This window comes from Bombus affinis, chromosome 5, assembly GCF_024516045.1.
Source record: "Bombus affinis isolate iyBomAffi1 chromosome 5, iyBomAffi1.2, whole genome shotgun sequence".
Lineage (NCBI taxonomy): Eukaryota > Metazoa > Arthropoda > Insecta > Hymenoptera > Apidae > Bombus > Bombus affinis.
This window is the reverse complement of record NC_066348.1, coordinates 17,066,420-17,088,803: the sequence shown is the minus strand read 5'-3', so window position 1 is coordinate 17,088,803 and position 22,384 is coordinate 17,066,420. Positions and strand designations below refer to the sequence as shown.

Below are 22,384 nucleotides of genomic sequence, written 5' to 3'. Positions count from 1 at the left end.
TGTTTCCGAGCATGGAAAAAGCGAACACAGCGACCAAAGTTCCTGACCACATTCTAAATTTCTTTCCACGGATAATAATAACGTTTCGGATAGACGACAGGGTGCGCCGCGTTTCCGGCTGGGACGCGCGTCCGCTCCTCGTTTCCCGTTCCTCGTGAGGCAGAACTTTTCTACGATTTCTTTCGCGCTTTGGCAATTTCGTGCTTCCGTTTCCCAAAAAGAATCCTGTGCGAACGATTTCTCGCGCACGCTCGTTCGTGGCGATGTTTTTCCATCGCCGTCACGGCTCCGTTTCCGCCTCGCTCCGCTTCGTCCCTCTACTCGCCTTTTACCTTCTCCCTTCGTCCCTTTTCCGTCTTTTTCTCATCCAGGCGTCGTTTCCTTTCCGAGTTCCACGCGTCGAATTCGCTCGACCATATCTTCGATGTGTTCCACTCGTTCTCTCCCTTTGCTGCTTTTATTATTTTCTTCCTTTCTCGCGCCACTTCCGCCGCGGGAACGGGTACTCGTCTCTTTTCCGCTCGCCGCCGCGGCTTTTCCAACCGCCGTAAATCAAATCACTCCGAGAGAAAACGCGGCCAAACCTACAATACGCGCGAAATCCCAGGGTGTACCGGGTGTCCCGAACGACCCTCAATCCCACCTCGGCTTCGTGCCATACTGCGAGTCGAACGATGATCAAGAAATATCTCTAGAATTTCGCTTTTCGATGACCTTTCCACGTAACACGAAGCGTAAAATAGAATATCCGATTGCACATCACGGCTACCTAATTATATTCTACGAACTGGTGAGAGAACAAAAATATTCGAAGAAAACGATCAAAAGTATAAATCTTTGTCGGGACACTGTGAGTTTCTTATTACATGGTATCCTGTAAAATCATGGGGAATATCGTATTACAGCGGAGGTTGACAGTAAACAGAAGGAAAAGCATACAAGAGGCGCGAAACATCCCCTCCAGCGATTGCGAAAGAAAAGAGGGTGGAATCGCCGACGGAGACTGTGGGATCGAATAAAATTTTACGGCCGCGAAATCGTCCAATAATTGTTACGGCTCGCTTTGATCGCGTAAAACACGTCGTAAATGTCGAAAGGGACGACCCCCTGGCCGACAGGAATTACTCTTAACCCCCTTACGGGGGTATTATGCCGCATTACTGGCGATGTTGCGTTTGCGTTTGCCCGCTTCCTCGCTTTCTCTCCCACCGTCGTCCACCGTATCCTTTCGAAAATCTTATCCGTCGGTTCAGGCTCACGGTTCGATTACATCAACACTCCATAAAGTAGCCGAAAGGAGCAATAACCTTCGAGTATTCCGTGGTGCGGCTCGTCTAATGTCAGCGAATCTTACTCGGTCGTTAATTAACTACCGGTGGAAACGACGCATTTACTCGGGCCATTTCGATCTCCGCGATCCTGCACGACCTTTGGCTCCCAGGCATCCAGGATATATTTAGATTTGAATTTCAAAAATGATTTACTCTACGTTACTGTGTTATATCTTGACGAATAAATAGATTCGAGAGTTTGTTGTAAAATATATATATATAAAATATATATATATAATCGAGACTGGGTCCAACTTCAACTTTCCACAGATCGGACTAACGACAGTTACTCTGTCTCTACGAAATCTTATCATCGAAAGTCAACGTCCAAACTTTCTAAACGAAGAACCAGCGGTTCTTTCACCGTTGCGAATAAAGCCGTTCGCGGAGAATGTAGCCGCGAAACGAGCATTGGAAGCGTCGCTTCGCAGAAGTTGAGGCGATGAACTTCGAACTCGACGCTTGCCACATGTTTCTTTTCAGCTAGACTAGGAGTAATCTGCTGGGTTTAAAAAAAAACACCGTTAATATATTCAAGCGAAATGATTACACGGTGTAGAAATATCTCAAGCGGGAGTCCGCGGCGCGCTTACGTGGCCTCTGCTCCGCTCGATTGTCCGTTTCTCTCTCTTATTTCTAGATAGTAGACGCGGCGACTCGAGCGAACATCTCTCGATGTGTTAGGCCGTAGGGCGTGCGTCTGTGTGCAAGTACACCAAGAGGTCGGGCAAGATCTTTTAATGAAACGCGGATGTTAGAATGGCAGGAATGCTGCAAAATGGTCTAGGCGTGCTATGTACTCTACGTGGAACGTACACAAGCGCGGGATCCGGCTGAGCACGCTCGAGTACGCGTAGACGGCTCGCTCGCGTGTATAGGTACACGCGTGCACACAAAGGTGGCAGAAACATCCACGTAAAGATATATGTATACGTATACGACGAGCGAGCGCTCGGTAGAACGTACATGGCGGCGTCTCGAGGCAAATTAAGCCCCTCGACTCCTCCGCTTCGGCTTCGTTATTGAAGTGGCATTCCTGCTTGGGAACCCTCGACGACTCGTCTCCTGTATACGCCACGACAACGATAACTAGACTTTTTAATAGCTTAATAACGACCGAAGATATTCGCTACGGGTTAACGAGGAACGAGAGTGCCGCGGATCGCGCACGATTCCACCCTGTCTCTTGTTACCACACGACGAAATTTACTTTCTCCGTCGACCATCATCGAACAATGAGCTAAATAATCTTTCTGCCATACGATCTTCTTCCTTTACGACACGGATACATCCGAATCTCCCGTGTCGTCCTACTGGTCTTCTTTCCGACAAAGCTGGTCGCAATTTGCCAATAGCGACGCCTGATGAACGACGACCGAGTCTCCCGCGTCGTCCCGCTGGTCTTCTTTCTAGCTCAGCTACCGATCTTCTCAGCAGCTCAGTGTCATTCTGACCTTTTCAAACGATCTTTTTACTTTCGTACCTTCCACTATTGTTCGCGAGGAATTTCATTAAAAAGACGCGAGTTTCCTTTCGGTACTTAGGCGACGGAAGATTTTCCGTCGAACGAACTGCGATCGAGCGTTGTAGCAGCGACGACGTTAACACAGCTATAACAAACGACAGGAGAATGAAAAGGCAGTTCATTACGCAACGAAGACGAAACAAAGATATAGCGTAACGGAGTAACGGACGAGAAAGATGGCGGGTACGACAAGAACGAATACGCGAGAAAAGAGAAAGAAGAAGTATTAAGAAAATGTTACAAGATTAAAGGAGAACGGGATGCGGGAGAAAAAGGCGGGGAAAGAAGGAACGCGCTAGCGGATCGAGAAAGAAATTCTTATTGCCTGGCAAGTCCGGCTTTTCCGCAATATACAGCACAGGTGTACCGAATGTGTACACCCCATCCCACCGTTCGTCGTACACGCTCTCGTCCGTAAGGGTGGAAACAGCTCCGTGCACGCATGGTCAGGACCGTATTCTGTCTAGTGAAACCCATTACTCTTTGCTCTTGTTTCGTTTCTCTCGACCATAATATCCAGCCTTTTTTTTTCTTCTTCCTTCTTTTTTTCAATGCGATACACTGGACGTATCGTTTATAAAAAGAAAAGGTACAAGTTATCGTTTTCCCGGTCGTTATTGCGCTCTTTCTTCGCCAGGTGACTGAAACGCGTAATTCACAACGGAAGCTACGTCGAACGTTTACTTCTTTATCCGTATCGATATGATCGAGCAAATGTCCAGTAACGAGGAACCGAGCTTCTAACCTGATGAAATTATAGCCCCGACGACGGAAATGGTTGCGATAGAATAAAAGAGTGGAATTACCAAGAGAATGGCACACGCTTCGTAAGTGGAACGTACAAAAATAGCAGTCAATTTATATATTTAAAGCCGTTGTAAAATTCAACGCAAGTCGTAATCGATGAAGCGAAGTTGACAAGAGGCGGCCGTATATACCGGCGAACCTAAAGTCTACGAACCGCGTGATCTATAGTGCCTAATGACTTTATAACCTGGTTTATTTCAACGGCGAGGCAAGCATTCGCGAGAAACCGGTAAACCAGTTTTCGCGGACACCGTTCCACGCTGTGTAAATCATTTGGTCTCGGTAACCTAACTGGAAAACCGAGCACGGGACAGGGGACTACCGACTTCTATCGAAGGGTCACCAAAGCGTAATCTGCTTCCAACGATCAGAAATAGGAAACGAGGGAATAACTTCCGATAGCGATCGTGTAAGTACTCTTCGATAAATTTCGAATCGCCGCGAAACGAAACGAAGACCGTTCTCCTCCGACGATGTTTCCTTCGAAAAGACGGAGACAAAGAGAAAATTTATATTTTCGCGCCGATCTTTCCCAAGAAGAAGAGGAACTAAGGATTTAATTAGATCGAATAGACGTCCGTCGATTGTAGTAGATACGCGTATCCACCCACAACTGGTTTCTGTCTCGATACCGAATCGTTCGCGACGTCCCATGAATTTCGCATTAAAATCTGCTCGTTTCTCCTAGAAGCGTATATTTGTTATTTCCTGGCTGGAAAAATCCTGCTGAGCCGCGGAGTATTTCCTTTCGAGTTCTCGTTCGGAGACCGGAGAAAGAGAGGGAGAGAATGTTTTCTCCGTCGTTCCTTTTTCAAAGGGTGGGGGCGAACAGCACATCGAGCAGAAGGAGAGAGAGGGCTAGCTGGCTGGTACGCGAGAGGAGGGCGAGAGGCGACAGGGGTAGACCGACGTTCCTGGGGGTGGAGGCGCAAGAGGCAACGTGGCGTATTGATCGAGTGGCTCTCGCGTCGACCACCACCGCTTTCGAGCCACCCGGTATAGGCGAGCGTCTGCGTTCGTGTTCCTAGACGAGGATTCGTGCGTGTGTCGCAACGTCGTTCAAATGCATGCTCGTGCACCACACTGTCGAGCTATTGTTTATGTAGCCACCATAGTCACAGGGTGATTCAAAAATTAGATTTTATCGGATCTCGATTCCCAGACATTTTCACGTACAGCGAGCAAAAGATGTTTGAATCGTACGCGTTGCGAATGTGAAATAACTTATCAACGAAATATATTTACGCTCTGTATCGTGTTTTTATTTGAACAAAGTCGACGATGATATCTTCGAGATTTCGTTTAATCACCGATACGATATCTGTTCTTGTTGTTAACGCATATTTAGTCCCTATCTTTATTCTCAATATCCAAGACGAAATAACCCTTTGGTATTTTAATTACGAAAGATCAACTCGAGAATCGCGACTCTGGCAAAACGTTATTCTGCGAGACAGCGAGGCCCCCCATCAACTTCATTCCCAGTACAATCGATCGCGCCTTCGGGAATCGACGATACCTCTCTAAACGTATCTTTGACGTTTGTCAACTCCAGAATCAGCATATACGCTGCTGTATACACGGATATACGTGGATTCAGGCGCGTAACCGCGGTGCACCAAACTGTACACCAGCGTGCTTCGTGTGGGGAGGACAAGAGGCAATGGTCAGAAAATAACTCAGTCGCGGCGTTCCCATGTACACGGCCGTACGTGTGCGTATCGAGGTTGCGAACGTTGAAAACACCATGATCTATGGTGTGTGCATCCTACGAATAACGCGATGATACTTGGCCTGGAAAATCTACGAAGCGCATTCGCACGATCGGGCAGAGTTTTGCAAATACATCGGCTCGCGAAGTCGCCTTAGCAACGGTGTAACGCGTTTCGATTTAAAGATTATTAATTATCGAAAGAATCAGTCTCTAGCATTATGATGCGCGACATACAGAGCGAGGTTCAATTTTGTAATGGAAATGTTATTAGCGATAAAACGTTGACGTTGTAGCGTCTGTAAACTTTATTTGTCTGTAATCGGAGGATCGATTCTATCGAACAGATCGAACACTCTGCAGAGAGGGCTGGAATTTAACGTTGCGCGAAAGTTATCCTAATCGTTGAAAAATTCAAAGATGAATTCAACGAACCAGTTTAGATTCTAACGCATTTCGTTCATTCCCATACGCGTTCTCTCGTTAACTCGAGCAAATAGAGAAATCGGATTACACAGGCAGAACGGTGTGCACGATTTTTACGATAAGTTTTATAACTGGTAAAATCGTAAAACCTGAACTCTTCGGTAGGTTCTGAAATTTTCCACGTAGACGACCAGTATCTGTTTTCGCGGATGGTCAGGATACGGAGACTTTGGCGTTTCATTTTCATGCCGGTGGCTCCCGTGGGCGTCATAAACGCACGCCTCGCGTCTGTGCATCACCATTGGAAAAACTACCCTCACCTTTTCGACTCTCGCACCGATTCGGTTTCCAACTAACGAGACGAAACCTCGCCTCTTACGCGTCAAACACCGAAGACCCACGCTAAACGTATCGATGATAAAAACTTTGCCCCGAGGGACAATCTCGTTATCCTCGCCATCTATAAACTATCGCGAAACTTTCCTCTCGAAACTCGTTTCATCCGACAAGAATTAAAAAGCGACCAAAAGATGGTTGGCTACGAGAGCCCGTCTCGTAACTTTCGCTCAGTTACCAAAGCACATGACGGAAGACCGCTTGAAAAATGTTATCGTAAACGTACATTGTTAACGTTTTATGAAACAAGGTTGCTGGAGGCGGTACACGTCTCTCTTTGCGAATACTTTCCGATTATTGTACGAGTAGGAAGGAAAAAATCGGATAATACGGTCCTTCGTGGAAGCTCTAATGGAGCCATAGAGATCAGGCATGGCTTCTAGAGGGACTAGAGAGGGTAATCCGTCCCTGAGGAAGGGTGGACCGACGCCACTGTCGGCTCAGCTTCATCCCCGCCAGCCGTTCATCGAAGGGGAGGGCAAGGCGCTCGATATCAAATCGTCGAAAAACCATTGTGAAGGTATCGAGGTCGAAACCATTGCTACGAAATACGTTAATCCATGGAATCTCACAGCCGAACAATTTTTCAATTTACCTTGCCCATACCGATTAACCGCGATGGAAACGATAACCTTACCGTCGTTGGTCGGTAGCAACGATCAATTTAATTCTTATCCAATTACTTCCGAACGGTTACCTCGTTGAACAAACCTTTTGCAATTGCGGCCGAAAGGGGCGTGATTACGGCAAAGAGGAAAAATTCGCGTTCGTTGCGAGAAGCGCGTACAGCTACGATATTAAAAATTCGTGTGCTAAGCGAAAAGACGTAGACGAGGATACGTGTCTACACGCACGCAGGTAGAAGCGTCGCGCACGTAAACGCAACCCTCTTTTGCGGTTGCAGAGACATTTTTCTCGTGGCATCCCTGTACATGCATAATGCATGCAGCCAGGATGCCGCAGACTCTTTACGCGTCGAGAATTCGAAATCGTTCGTCGCGAAAATTCTCGCTGTGGGAGAGAGTTCCCGTTGACTCCTGTAACGACTGGCTTTGCCGTCGGATCAACGAAACAACGTATTCGTCGTATCTTCGAATTACCTACGAAACACACTTTTGATACAAATAATAAAACGAAATACATTGCCTTTGACTAAAATTTCATGAAATTTTCTACGTTCACGATACTAACGTCCTTCGTCGTTTATCGAAGATTTGTACCGCGCTCGGCGCATTAACCGATATCAAATATTTTCACTTTCTTTTCGCGCAATTTTTATGGAACGTCTATCCTGGCAGATAAAATCAGTGTCTCCTACGATCCTACGTTATGCTATTGTGGTTTTCGCGCGTCGCGATACAAATAGAAAATCAGTCCCGATAGGAGCGAGGAATTAAAGCAGGGCCGTGATATGAGAACGGGGAGCCCCGTACGCTGGAAACGTCATATTCGCGGCTGCCGTTCCTGTACCAGACACACGGGACCTGTTGCTGTCGAGTTTACGGTGTTTTTACGAGCGACGTTACAGCCACCCCTGAGTACGGGGGCTGAACACACCCTCCCCGCAGAAACGATATCCCTCTTCTCATTGCTAGTACCTCTATGTGAAAGCTAGAACTGGAGAAAGGGAGGAATAGAAACCGAAACGACTATCCGTTTATCTCTTCCCTTACGACTTTCTCTCTCCTATTCGATCGAAACGAACGACTGGACGAATAATCACTCGGACGAATCCTCGCTCGACGATGAAGTCAAAATCGCGTGTTAATCAAAGATCGTGCGTAGATTACCAAATACGATACACAATATGCTTCGTATATGGTATATTCTTCGAGTCAGCAGCGATATGCAAATTCCGGGGGTACTTTTAGCCTAAATTCGTCTGGTCTCGGGCGATTTGTCGAAGGAGATCAAACTCGCGAGCAATTGAGTCACGTCGACGCGACTAGACGCGACTCGACGGCACGAAATTTCGTTGCGACGGTCTTCTCAAGGCGAGAAAAGTCGAAGGGGAGAGATTCGGTGCGGCTGACTTCCGACGAGACAGTGCCGCGTATATGGAGGGTCGGTAGAAACAAGCGATAAGTTTAGCGAGAGTTGAGAAAGTTTCTGGTCGTTGCCGGCACTGGCTACGAAACTTTCCAACTACCGAGTTTTGTCTCGCGCAATTAGAAGTTCCCTGTATTATTCATAGCTAACGTTGCTCTTCCTCGTTCCACGGTTACTCCTCCTTCCTCTGTCTAAGCTTCTTCTTGCCGTTCCGCTTTCGCCCGATTCTCTTTCGACATGGCAGCTCGGCACTGGATGTCCCGACCGCTTCTTCGTAACGCGCAAAACTCAAAGACAACCACGAAGAGGCGCAAGTCGCGCACGGTTCATGAATTTTAATGAAATCTCCGGCCAGAGATGGAAGCTCTTTCGTGTTTCTCCCTGTCCTCTCTTCTACACTCCTCTCTCTTTTTCTCTTTTATTCGCGCGAATACACGCGCGCCTGGTGGTGGGTGCTTTTCGTCCTGATCTATGCTCTTTACGTGCTGCTCGATATTCGCCGCAACATAGCGCCAGCCCGCCTCCTTTCGCAACTATTCCGCGAGCGTGCGGCTCACGAGCGAACTCGCGAGCTCGTATCCGCTTGTATTCCCATCTCGAGCATTAGTGGAATTCGAAGCATCGAAATTCTAATCGCATCCGCGAACCGCGTATTACCAAAACCTATCAGATATCCATAACGTTAACGAGATAACGTAGGCTCGGCTTACGTCGCAAAACAACCGCGAATATTCGAGAATTAGCGAACCGCAGCGTCAAATATTCTCGATAGGGCGACGGTGTGTGTCTCGGTATCTGGACGATAACTTGGAACGATTGGCTAAACGTCGTGTTCTCGTTCGATCGCACGCGAAACCTCGCAATAACACCGCTCGAACGTTGGCCGATCGATCGATTAATGAGAAAGTAACGTGCACGCGATAGAACGTAGTATTCTAGTCGCGCCGATGTTTCTCTCCTATACACGGTAGCAATTCATCCCGCGATAAAATTATCCTGATACGCTTTTCCAATGAAAGACGTACGACGTTTTGCTCAAGGACGAGCTGTCACTCTCTTGTCATCTTGCGCTGCGACGGAATTGAAATGGAATTAAATTAACGATAACAGTGGCGGCTGTATGTACGGCACGTAATAAAGTACGTGTACGAGCGCGCAGCCTCTACTTGTCGCGCTATAGACTAGAGTAGAAGCTCGGCATCGCGTGTCTTGGATTTTCTCCGCCGAAACAAGACACAATGATACTTATTTCATGTCGAGAAACACGCGGTTATTGTTATTCCCGAGGGTGGAATGCCATTCGCCCGTCACCTTGCGCGTCTAATCCCTCGAACTAGGCGTCGAGGCGATGCAAGTGCACGATTCTGTTGCAACTACGAAGAAACCGACGACTTCTTTACAATACGCGTTATCCGAATCATTGAAGATTAATTAGAACGAGAACGAATCGGTAATGAGAAAATATGGTTAAAGGAGAAAAGACTGGAGCAAAGAAACCGGCGACCGGTAAAGAGAAACTGATTAGAATTCGTAGAACGAGAAGGCGACGAATCGAAGAAAAAAGGGCAAGGTTATATTCCATCGGGAACGAAAAGGGCCTAACGATCCACGGTACGAGCTTCTCTTCGCCCCATGCAATCTCCATAGAATTACCATACGATTAAGAGAATACCGACCTCCGGTGTACGTACACTGGAGCCAACATTAGCCCTTGAGAGTCTTCCAATTAGCCTCTCGAAAGATCGTTCGTCTCTTGTCTATATAGATCGCGCCAGAGTTACCGTAGAGGACATAAGATGTCGGATATATGCCAGCCAGATAATCAGGATACACCAGGATACGCCAGGATACGCCAGGATACGCCAGGATACGCCAGGATACAGGATAAGTGGCGTAAAAAGCCAGATGCCAACGCGAAAAGTCGTATTTTTTATAAGAACGAATACGACTTACCTCCGATTGTCTTTTTACATCGTTGTAAGCGTTACAACGTACGTACATGTACAAGTATATCCACGATGCGAAGAAATCGAAGGTACGGTCGCTATGGTTGTCGGATTGTCTTATCGAAAAAGGTGAGTCGTAAAGGGGCGTGCTATACCCTTTGGATTAATAATCACCGACAATAGCCAGAATTGCGTACCTAGTGGAAACGCGTGTGGGCCAGAGTGACGTGCACACGCAGGCGCGTGTAAAACACGTGAGAGCACGTACACGCGAGCAGAAAGGAGTATATTGCGTGGCGGACATGGCGGTACTCCCGGTGTGTTCTCCTTCTTTCTTTCCCCGTCTTTCTCTCTGTCTTTCGGTTTACGAGCTTATTTTACTGGATTTTTATGATATAACGTACCCGCACCTAGCTCGAGCCCGAAGTTTATAGGTTTGCGAGATTTTATCGTGGCGTAACGTATGGTTTGTTAAATCGACCCCCTGCGCAACACACGCGTGCCCGCCGATTCATATACAAGCATACTCGGAACACGCACGATGAATTCCGCAAAGGGGCCTCTCGCTGGTAGATATTTATCGCGCGGTACGACGACCCAAGTGGATCGCTTGTTTATTTTTCCAAACCCTTTCGCGTTTTTCGTTTTCCGGCTCGAACGCCAGAACTCTCTAGAACTCTACGACCTCTACGTCGTGCTGAAAATCATCGGACGAAGCTTACGATTAGCAAGGGAAACTTGCGAATAACGATACGTCGATAGCGGAGTTACCGCTTCCTAACGTTTTGCTTGGACGCGATAAAGCCGAGTAGTATCGAGTAATTATACCGCGAATTACGTGCGCGTATATTGCCGCGCGAATACTTTTACGCGCTGGCACAATGCGTTAATTGTACATTCAGCGACGTATTGCGAGATCGGGATCGCTATCGATCGGATTGCAAAAGGGTGAAGGGAGATACTTTTGCGAGGGCGATGACCATAACGACGACTTCCGGTCAGTAACTCCGCGCAATTAAAGCGACTTAAGTGCAATTCCGTTAACGGGACAGCCAGTGTAACTGTCGTGTACGACTTGACAGCACAATGCCTATTCGCTCTCTTGGATTTTCTTTTGTTCTCTCGGTATCATTACTTGCATGTACGCGGCTCGCTACGTGTCTTCCTCCTACTTTTTCCATCGCGTTTCCCAACGAAATCCAAGCTCACGTACTCGAATCCGTGACGTTTTGCTCGTAAGCGAACATATGGTTGCTCCAAAAATACCAACGATGCAAGGTTATCTCGGAGCCGCGGGTATTTTTGGATTTTCCCTCTTCACCGATGTTCCACTTGTTTTCCGAACAAAAACGCCTGCGTCAAGCCTCGTTAACAAATACGCGTGTATCTTATCTACGACCAAGCATTACGGTAACATTATTGCTTGATAATGCAATAAGCTTTTATCTTCGCCTATAAATATGCGACGTAGTGCAGCGCGAGTAAATGTTTCGTGCAATTTCCTGCATTTACGACCTGTGCCCGAATACTTTCTTTCCTTTTGTTTAACGTACTTCTTTTTCGAGCAAACTGATTATCGCTTAACGAGCCTGCCGATTACGAAACAATCGCTAATTGCAAGTTTAACCTTAAAATCACAATAGCTTCGCTTTCGCTTATACCTGACCTGAAACTGCAATGTAACAAATTTCTCCGATTCTTCGAACAAAGAGAAGCATCGAACAAATACGAAGGCTTTCCCCGTAGCAACAGGAACCATCGCAAACCGTCTTGATAATAAGTAAAAGCTCTCGCCTCGACGTTCATGAGTAAATATACCGAAGCTCGGTGCAACCTTAAAAACTTTTCGTAATAAATCAGTGCACAATACGACAGGCTGGAATCGGACAAATCTCGTTAGTCGAGTCGAAGAAGTTTGTGCCCGAGAGAAAGAGAGAAAGAGAGAAAGGGAGAAAGGGAGTGCGAGAGCGAGAGAGCGAGAGAGCAGAAAGGCCGGTTCACCTTGGTTGCTGGAGCCCATCTGCATGCGGGGACTGCGGATGAAGAAGTGGGAGAAGAAAAGGACAAACGAAAGAGAAGAGGAGAAGGAAGAAGAAGAAAAGGAAATCGAAGCTAGGGGAACGACATTCCAACCGGGGTCGGGATGAGAAGCGTCATCTCTTGGAAAACCGACGCTATCTTTCTATATTTCGCCAACTATGGGACCAACGACCAAATCTCGTCGAACGAAACACGACCGATTCTGCCGATTTATTTAGTTCTTCCGCGAGATAATCGATACCTCCATACGTTTTCGAGCAGACAGAAAAATCCGAACGAAACGGACGATGAAACTAATTAGAGAGTCTGTCTGTTCCGTTCGCCGGAAAATTTCTCCGTTCGAATTACAAAACGGATTGCGATCGGATAACAGAAATCGCGCAAACGCGGGAATATTTTAATCCCGATCCGCGATATAACTTCCGTAAATCAGATTACAGGGAATAACGCGTTAAATCATAATGTACGACGCATATTACGTCAAACGAGTAAATTACGTACGTTATTAATTCTTCAAATGCGATGCTTCATTTAGCGGCTGTCTCTGTGACGAAGAACATTACGAATCGTTAATACGAACGTTGATAATCGTAATAGATCGCAACCGTATTAGGATCGAAGAGATCTCATCTTATCTTGGGAAACTTGGAATAAATCTTTCGGCAAATACGGTAGCCGGAAGATTACGAGAATTTTTAGCAGATACACGAGCGTAATAAAGGGAAAAGTGCAAATACAACAAATTTTCGTGCGCAAGAGAAAAAGAGAACTACGCTTAAATCACCATAGCATAGCGTGTAGAATCGCGTGAGACAAACAAATACGCGGAACGTTGCGCAAGCCTTAATTAAAGTGCGCGCTGTCTAATTAACGTACAACATACAGTTTACTCTTATCAGAACACGATGTTCATTAGGAAAATTGTAGAGTGGCCCGTTAAATTACTTTTCGAACCTATCGATAGAATTGAATACGCGTATTGCCACTGTGTAAGCTTCGCTTGTATCGCGTTAAGAAGTTAACAATTGAACGACTATCTTTTACCATTAAACCGTTCATATGTACGTAAAGGAATGTCTTTATTCGTAGAGAGGAGATTCGCGACCACCGATGAGAAAACTTGAAAACGACTGAGAATTCCTGAAAATTTACACAGTTTCGTCGATCGCAGAGACGTATAGTAAGTATTTTGCAGGAACAGTGGCACTCTGGCCCAAAGGTACTCTTGCGAAAACACTTAAACCATGGCTGTGTGAAATAAAACCGAATTACTACTGGAAAGCGTCCAAATTGAATATGGATTTTTAATTGTTACGAGAGAACGCGACCGCGACAGCGTCGTTTCAGAAATACGGAGAATCGAGAGTAACGCGGTGCCGCGCTTCGATGCGACGCAGTCTCCGTGTCGGTTTAATTAAATGACGATAAATCGAAAGAGATAGGGAAAGAGTTGACAGCGAGACAGGGGTGGTAGAGAGAGGCAGAGCTGCATAACCGATTGCAGTCAAGTTGTATTTCCAAACTCGCGTACGTTACGCGCGCTGACAAACAATAAATAAAGTTGACCGCCAATCGGACAACCAAGCTAGCAATCGATAGCGACCGGTCTTTGATTAATTACACGACCACACGCGACCGTTCGTAGGAATTAACTATTTGCTATTTTGAAATTTAGCCCGATATAATAGGACGTAGGTAGAATGATTTGTCGTCCCGATTCATCGTTCACGTTTCATTTTACGCGATACCTTCGTTCCAATCGTATTACAAATTTGACAAAAGAGTGGAAGTATTTTTTAAAAGGACTTTGCCCTCCCAAAATTACTGTATCTCTCGCGTTGAATCCACGTCGATAGCGGCGAGAATATTTTTAGGTGGCAACGGTATGTGGCGTCGACGATTATACCACCGCTGTGAGCAACTATCCGAAGAAAAGGTCTCTGAACGTCGAAGAAGAAGAAAAAACGGATTAGAGGTTGGTAGAAAGACAGGTTCGAGAAATCCCGCGGATTTTCAGCTCCCTCCCCTGTTTCCCCCTCCACTCTGTATCTTTCTCTTTCTCTTTTTCTTTCTGCTACCCTTCGGGATCTTCGTACGCCCCATGGGAAATCGGCCTAAACGGAGTCGTCCAAAACAGGTTTTCAAAGATCTCCACGTTTCGAAGAATAGCTATTTCGGATGACCGTGACAAATCGTTACTACGAGACTAAAGCAACAAAACTATGAGTCACGATACCAGATATTCAAATAAACATAAACCATTAAAAATAATATAGTCCATTCTCAGCAGGTCAAAGAGAGAGAGAGAGAGAGAAAGAGAAGCCAAGCGTTTGCAGTAGCTGAAAGATAGGGGAAAGATCGAATCGGTCGGCGACTACAATAACAATCGAATGTAACATTGGTAATGTCGGTACAAGCTGGTACGACGTTTATCAGTTGTGGATAAAAGAGCGAGAGAAAAAATATCGAATGGGGAGAAATCTGAGTTGGTACGGTCCTGATCCGAAGTTATCCGAGCTCCGCGAGAGAGCCGATTATATTAAATGGCTGGTAAAACGGTCTGCTTAACATAGCGTTTATCTGCTCCTCTTGGTTTTAGTACTTTTTCACTGCCTCGTCAGCCATTGCCCATAAACTCTACTACAAGCCTTGCCTCTTTTTCTCTCTTCATCCCCTGTCGCTCGCTCTCCGCTACCCCGTACATTTTTCTCTGTACCTTCGTCTGACCTACGCGTACATGCGCAACCATGTGTCTGCGCGAGAACACGCGTGTATACTTAGCAAGACTCATAAAGAATATAGAACCATTAAAACGACTCATCCTCTTGAGTGTGCTCATCATACTTTGACGCCTTTTTTGTTTACATAAATCCTCTTTACGCTCTCGACTCTGTTTCACGTTTTATATCAGCCATCGAAAGAGTTCTTTCATGAATGTAATTAAGAATAGCCATTGAAGCCTGGCCGAAAGTTTTGCCGAACGTTTTTCTAGACAACTATACCGCTGCTACGGGATAATCGCGTAGAACGTAACGTTTGATTCCTATGTTCAAAGAAAACATTTGTAAAAAATGCAAACGGCCGATACGTAATCAATAATTACCACAACCTTGAATATTTATTCATGCACCTACAATGCGAAAGAAACATACATGGCGTCCGTTTCTTCCTCGACGAACGGAACCACGATCCAACGATTTCTACTTCTTCAAATGTTAGGAATAAATCGAGAGATAACCAACCCTGCGGAAATATGATCAACGACCACGTGCTTTTTAACCTATAAAACGAGCATCGTTTCGCAACGAAGAGCAGCATGCCTTTTCCCAATCTTATCAAAGAAACGTATATAACGGGCGCCGTACGTGGAATGTCGTCGATGTCCAACCCTCCACCAGCACAATACCACCCTCGCCGCGAGAAAGAAGAAAACTAGCGAGCCGCTCGAAAAAAAGAGAAACGAGAGAGAAAAATAGAAAAAGAGACAGTATAGAGATATACACATATACTTACAGCGGAACGACGTGAAAGAGGGTGGCTTAGCATGAGGGGCGTGGTGGCCCCACCACCCCCATCAAACGACCAGGCAGAAACTACTTTTGGGGTAGCCGACCCACACACCTCCTTTCTCCAATCCATCCCTCCCCCTCGGTTCCTTCCCATCCCCCGAAGCAGTTCGAGCCAAGCCAGCCACCCCTCGCACCCCAAAAATAATTGCACGTTTCGTGGTCTCTTGATCCGCGCGTAAAAGTAATCCAAACATCGCATAAAAATTATGTTTACGAGTTTCGAATGGGCGCAGGGGTCGACCCTGCAGGGTAGACGACACTGCACTGCACGCCGAAAACATATCAACAGTCTCTCTCCTCTCGCCTAGATAGGGATCTCTTTCTAGGAATTTCTCGGATTGTTTAGAACTCGCATGTGAACCACAGGAGCGACCGCGCGAGTTACGAGGTGATCTTCCGCACTTTTATGGAGTGTTCTCTTATCTTAGTGGCGTACATTTAATCGGAAATTGTTTACTGCGATTTTCGATACACTAATTACTAATATTAGTAATTACTAATATAGAACCGGATTTTCTTGTATTATTTAAAACTACCTGCGAGAGTAACAATAACGGTAATCTTTAAGGTTTATTGGTAAAGCAATATTTATCAACGTTATTTTCTTCCTTGCAAGAAACTAGATCAATTAACAACAACGACAATAAAGATAATAGATGGTAAAACTCACCTGTTTTCTCTTTGATTTCACACAGGACCGAAAACAAGGCTGGCTTCATTCTGTGACAGTTTAATGTATGTTTTCTGAAAGAAAGAATATAAATTATTAATTGCGTGATATAAATTAAATATCGAGTAATTGGCAAAAAATTTATATTGTGCGATATCATTCATTATAAAGAAATACGAGTCTAAAATTAATATAACATTACGTATGCGTAACATAGTTGAACATAATAGTATAAACATTTTGGTAAACTTGTATAATCGTGCAAGTACCAATAGTGCGAAGATAACCGTCTTATCGCGTATTCGGACGCCTATATATAACTTACTGTTGTAGCTTGTCATTACCAGTATATCTACTATATTCGTTACTTAACAGTTTGTATTTAACAGTTACCGAGCTATAAAATGATAAAAAGACATCATAAGAATAATATTTACTCTCTTCGACCGAAATCCTAACATAAAACATTATAAAGCGATGAACATAACCTGCATTTATCGTTATTTGATACGTTTATTACATGCTTTAACAGCTAATAAAAAGATTCTAGAGTAATTGATTTCAATGTAATGTTGTAAAGAAACCATTTAAAAAATAAAAGAAGCGTGTCAAATAAGTAAATGAAATACTGCGAGAAAATTGATGAAAGAATTATTAAAGTAATGATGCATCTTAGAAGTATTAAAAAATGGCGGCTGATCGGATCACGAATGGGACCAACCTCGCTTGCGCCTCGTCCAAGCTTTGATCAGTGATGTTCATAATTTGTTGGAGAATTTCACTGATGTCCTGTTTTCTAGCCTCGACGGCTTGATCCGGACCTTGTGTCGCAGTTCCATCCACAGGCCCCATACTACCGTATCCAGTAGTATTTTGGGCCCCTTGACCCTGGTTTCCTCCCATCAAACCAACACCTGATCCGCCGTGTTGCAGCATCCTGCCAGTTTCATCCATCAACCGTAGACTGTAGCACTAAGAATATTATTCGCCTCTTTCCGTCTTTTTCTCTCTTTTTTCTTTTTCTCTTCCCTGTAGCAAGAGTAAATTTCGTTCACACAACACTCGCGGATGTAAGTATATCGTATACCAGGTGTCGCAGAAAAACACGACTGTACAAACAACCGTCCCGCTCTTTCACTTTATGACGACTCCTGTATCTCGAGGAAAATATGTTTCACGCACGTGCTCTATCTCTCTCTCTCACACTCGTGCGACACTTCATATGGAAGCCCGAGCAGGCATGCACTTGCAAAAATAGAATTTTTCATGAATAATGTACCAAATTTCTTGAGAATACGAAGAAATCTATGAGAATGATAGATCCCCGTAATGCGCCGTACGGTTGGCTTAGAGGTTATGCCGCCGTGGCCTTTGTCTCTTACGTATCGTTTGGCGTTTTAACTTGTTCTTGCTCCTCTTTCCCGGTCGCTCTATTGCTCTTTCTCTTTTTCTCTCTTGGTTATTCGTCCGCTTGCTCGCTCTTTCGCTTTTCTTTTTTCTCTTTTCTTGCTGTATCTATCCTTCTCTTTCGATGCCCTTCGGTATCCTTTTTACTTCTATTCCCCCTCTCTCTCTCTCTCTCTATCTCTCTCTCTCTTTCTCTTCGTTTCTTTTCTCACTAATATATATTTCCTTGCTGATTCAAGAACATTCACGTTGCGTCTAGTAATCGGTTTCTAATTTGCTATACACACTACAGAGATGATGAAAATGGTGCCTTCGGCAGCTTTAAACTTGACGGATTGTCGGATTTTACGTATACGCGGTTATGTCGACGGTCGGCGTCGCGCCCGGTCCGCACTCTCCTTTCACTCGTTCTTTCCTCTGCTCAGTAAGGATACTCGTACAAGCTGAGGAAAATCGGCGTTCTTCGAGCCATCCGCGCACGGACGTCACACACCAACTCTCCGCCTTACAAGGCAACGCGCGGACCGACCGTTTCTGTCGCTCTTTTCACTCTTCTCGGCCGCGAGCGACTGCTACGCTCCTGAAGCACGCGCGTGTTCGTGCGTTGGTGTGTGCACCGAGCCTTGGTGTGCGTACGTGCATGCGCCAATCGGCGGCCATAATAGCCGCCTCGACCAATCAGAATGGCTGATTCATTTCCTTCTTTCTTCGTTTAAAGCAGTTCATTCGCTCGCTCTCCCATGTTATTGTCCGCGTGCGCATCCACTCTATTTATGATGCGATTTCGCCGCTTCTCCTAATCCCGTTCCCTTAACCTGTATCCGTCAACTTCGAATTTTCCCCAAATTACATAAAGCCACCTCGAAACTGATCCTTCCAGACACTATTTGTTACATCGGAGATAGAAGATTTCATAAAACAACCTCCTTTACCTTGTATTCCAGGAGGCGCAAACTCCGCCCATTCCTTCAATTTCTTTTCTTTTTTTTTCTGATCACCACTAATGCTCAATCCTAAACGTTTGCGCCATTATTATGTAAAGTTTGACCAAAAAGATTGAACAAAACCAAATATTTGATGGTACTTTTGCCTTGTTGAATGCCGTATAAATAAAACGAAGGTACCTACTTCGTATACTTGGAAAATGTAAATTACGAGGACGGCGTGCGCAAGTCCATCGTACAACATGGCTACATAATCAGCCATTTTTATAACGCGGGAAAACTCGAATGCTCAATTATAATATTTATTTAACGACGGTGAATTAAATTATTTTAAACTGAATATTAAAATGTAAAAGACAAACGTTTCATAATATTATTTGATAAATACATCTAAACACATCAATGTGTATGATTTATTATCTTAACGTTTGAACATATTACATGCTGTTTGTAACGGACATTCTAGCTACATATATTTAGCACTTTTTCCCCCAAGTTTATAAGTTACTCGATATTTCGAATTTCAAGGCTTATAAACGATACGATTGCTTTATTATATTGTGATATATTGATTTATTGGTATTGAAGTGGCTTTATTCATTGACACTGATAACATATATTAAGGACTAAAGCAGTTCATTTACATTTATAAACTCTAACGATAAGAAGCGTGTGTTGGCCAACAAAAAATAGGTTACACGTTTAAATATATTATACTTCATTAATTAAAAATTGCTAATTGATTGATTTAAACCATATTTTACATAAATATGGATCATGAAAAGTATTACGACAGAAAATCAGATGGAAGCTATGTTGTACATTTTCTTAATAAAAAAGGATTAAATTTGCAAGAGGTTAATGAAAGGTTTTCTGCTTTTGGCAAAGTTTTATCTGTGGATGATCACGGAAAAGCTAATGCATTATGTTTTATAAGATATGAAACAGTTGAAGATGCGATAAAATGCATTGATGGCTTTAAAAATAACAAATCTATCAAGATTTTGCCACATGTACATAAAGTAAATAATACTAATGGGAAGCGTTTGAGCCGTATCAATACTAGAGGCAAAATATTGCAAAGTAAAAAAAAAAGATCATCTAATCAAGATTCTTCTAGACATTGCTTTGAGAAAAGTAATCTCAATAATAATTTCTCACAAACAAAACAGTTTCAAGACACAGAAACAGACTGCCAATCTAGTTCAAATATATTAAAATCATTATCTAACAATAGCAACTTTAATAATGATAAAGTAGATGATAAAGACAGCGTTGACCGTGCTTCTCCTAAACAAATATCGTCTTCAAAACATATTTCAAAATTTATAGACCTAAAGAAAATTATATCAAATAGTTTAATTTCATCAGGAGTTACTAATGGAAATGTAAAAAAATCAAAAAAAATATTTGATGAAACAGAGATTCCAGCTTTGATGCCTATTGATCAAAAATATAGGGTACAAAATGATAAAGTCGTTCCATCATCCACAAAAATTATTCCAGCAAAAGAAGTAATCATAGCTAATATCAATCCAAGTTTAAGTATACATTATATATTACATCTTTTTAACAAGTTTAATCCTATAGCAGCATCATCTATGATGCTAATACCAAAAACTGATATATCATACTGTTATGTTTATTATGAAACATATAATGAAGCATATGCTTCTATGAAAGAATTTGACATGTATCATTTACATGGAAGGAAGCTGATTGTTTTAACAACAGAAGAACTGATGAAAGAGATCTCTTTGTTATAAATATATTAATACTATTGTGCATATATTATACAATAAAGTAAATATGAATGAAACCTTCCACTTTGACACTTTATTTTCCTTTTTTATTGGTTTCTATTTAATAAATATAGTAAAGTTTTAAAATGTAAATATATAAATATTATCTATTATTAACGGTTACTACCAGCGTTTCTTGTAGTATGATACGAATTTTAAAAAAATGTGGAAATAAAAAGAATTCCAGTGTTCATGAGTTTGCGCGTTAGGCTGCAATTTCTAACCTGCGTGCTTTTGAAGCGTTAAAAATGTGTCTGTAGTTTATGATTGTGAGACGTTTACACTCTGGTACTAGCAGTAGTAGGAAGTAAGTACATGTGTGTGTGTGGTGAAAAACATGCAATTAAAAATGTCAAAACCATTTAATCAAAATGCTGTGAAGCAATTATTGCTGCAAGAAAATGAGTTTATTTCGAATATATTTTCAAAAATGCCATTGCCTATGTCTGAATTAGGTAAGAATATAAAAAGATAACATAACCTTAAAGTACTCATGATTTTTGCAATTATAATAAAAATTGTCATATTATCAGTTTCAGATGACAAGAGTAAATTAGTTACACACAAGAATAAGAATATGCCAAAAGGTATTTATTCTTTGCTATTGTTGTATATTATTTAATTTAGTTTAAAATTTCTATTTTTTATCGTAGATAATATTTTACCAAATTTAAGTGGAAAGAAAAAGAGGGCACAAACATTTGAGGAGTTACATGCTAAATTGGAGGGATTAAAGAATGTTAAACGATTGGGATATAAAGAAAAGCAATTAAAAAAGAATTTGAAAACCAGAATTAAAAAAATGACAAAAAGAAAAGAACGGATAATGCAAAAGAAACAAGTAAAAATAGAGCAAAATGGGGATACTTTGTCTAACATAAAAGAAGAAGATAGCGAAGTACCAAAGGTTCCAAGACCAAAGCCTGTGTTTAATTCAGAAGGCAAAATGGTATTTAGTAAATTTGATTTTTCTGACCTTGGAACAAGAAAAAAGCTGCCTAAAAAGGATGCAAAAAAGATGTTACTAGAGTTGAAACAAAAAAAGGAGAAGTTAAAAGCAATGGAACAATCAGGTGAAAAAGAAAGAGTAGAAGAAATTAAAGAGAAGGATGCATGGCAGTCTGCCCTGGCAAAAGCTGGTGGTGAGAAGGTAATAAAGATATATTTAAATTTGTAAATTTTTTTTATAATTTCAGGAAAAGTAGATTTAGAATAATGGTTTACATGTTGTATAAATGTTATACTTATCGATAGGTGAAAAATGATGTAGATTTACTTAAGCGAACATTAAAAAGGAAAGAAAATAAAAAAAGACAGAGTGCTAAAAAATGGGAATCTAGGTTAGACAATGTACAGAAAGGAATTCGAGAAAAACAAGAAAAACGACAGGATAACATTATGAAGAGAAAGAAAGAGAAAAAGATGCATAAATTAAAAAAAGCGGCTAAAAAGGGAAGGATTATACCCGGATTTTAAGTATAACGTAAAGGATTATAGATAAAAGACATTTATTTCTAACAGAGTTATTTTATATGTTATGCAGTTTTATTCTGCATAATTTAATTAAATTTTTATATTAAGACGAATTCAACATTTGTGTAAATGATATTCATTAATTGAATAATACTCCTTAGGACAAATTTGTATTAACTTATTGTTGATATCAGAATACAAGATAATTGTTTTTAAACAAATCATTTTTTGTTGTTTATAATTATATTATATACACTCACAAATGTGGAACAATATTTTACACTGACA

General features: G+C 42.8%; 3 protein-coding genes across 9 annotated transcripts in view; 2 read left to right on the top strand and 1 right to left on the bottom strand.

Annotated features, from left to right (window-relative positions):
• The window catches only part of LOC126916785 (homeobox protein extradenticle), a 41,100-nt gene extending 22,072 nt beyond the window's left edge, over window positions 1–19,028 (bottom strand). For 5 of the 7 annotated variants that reach the window (XM_050722942.1, XM_050722947.1, XM_050722948.1 and 2 more), the window contains exons 1-2: window positions 17,192–19,028; window positions 16,471–16,544 (exon numbers count right to left, since the gene is read on the bottom strand). In XM_050722942.1, the coding sequence (XP_050578899.1) occupies window positions 16,471–16,544; window positions 17,192–17,424 (307 nt within the window). In that variant the 5' untranslated portion in view covers window positions 17,425–19,028. The remainder of the gene's footprint in view (window positions 1–16,470; window positions 16,545–17,191) is intronic. The other 2 variants (XM_050722943.1, XM_050722949.1) reach the window with 1 other exon arrangement.
• A 251-nt stretch (window positions 19,029–19,279) lies between these two features.
• On the top strand, window positions 19,280–20,640 carry LOC126916786 (uncharacterized). Its single transcript, XM_050722950.1, has one exon. The coding sequence runs from the start codon at window positions 19,592–19,594 to the stop codon at window positions 20,585–20,587; it is 996 nt and encodes a 331-aa protein (XP_050578907.1). The 5' UTR covers window positions 19,280–19,591; the 3' UTR covers window positions 20,588–20,640.
• A 208-nt stretch (window positions 20,641–20,848) lies between these two features.
• LOC126916787 (surfeit locus protein 6 homolog) lies at window positions 20,849–22,317 on the top strand. Its single transcript, XM_050722951.1, has 4 exons — window positions 20,849–21,078; window positions 21,157–21,210; window positions 21,277–21,773; window positions 21,878–22,317. The coding sequence occupies exons 1-4, from the start codon at window positions 20,961–20,963 to the stop codon at window positions 22,097–22,099; spliced, it is 891 nt and encodes a 296-aa protein (XP_050578908.1). The 5' UTR covers window positions 20,849–20,960; the 3' UTR covers window positions 22,100–22,317.
• The last annotated feature ends 67 nt before the right edge of the window (window positions 22,318–22,384 follow it).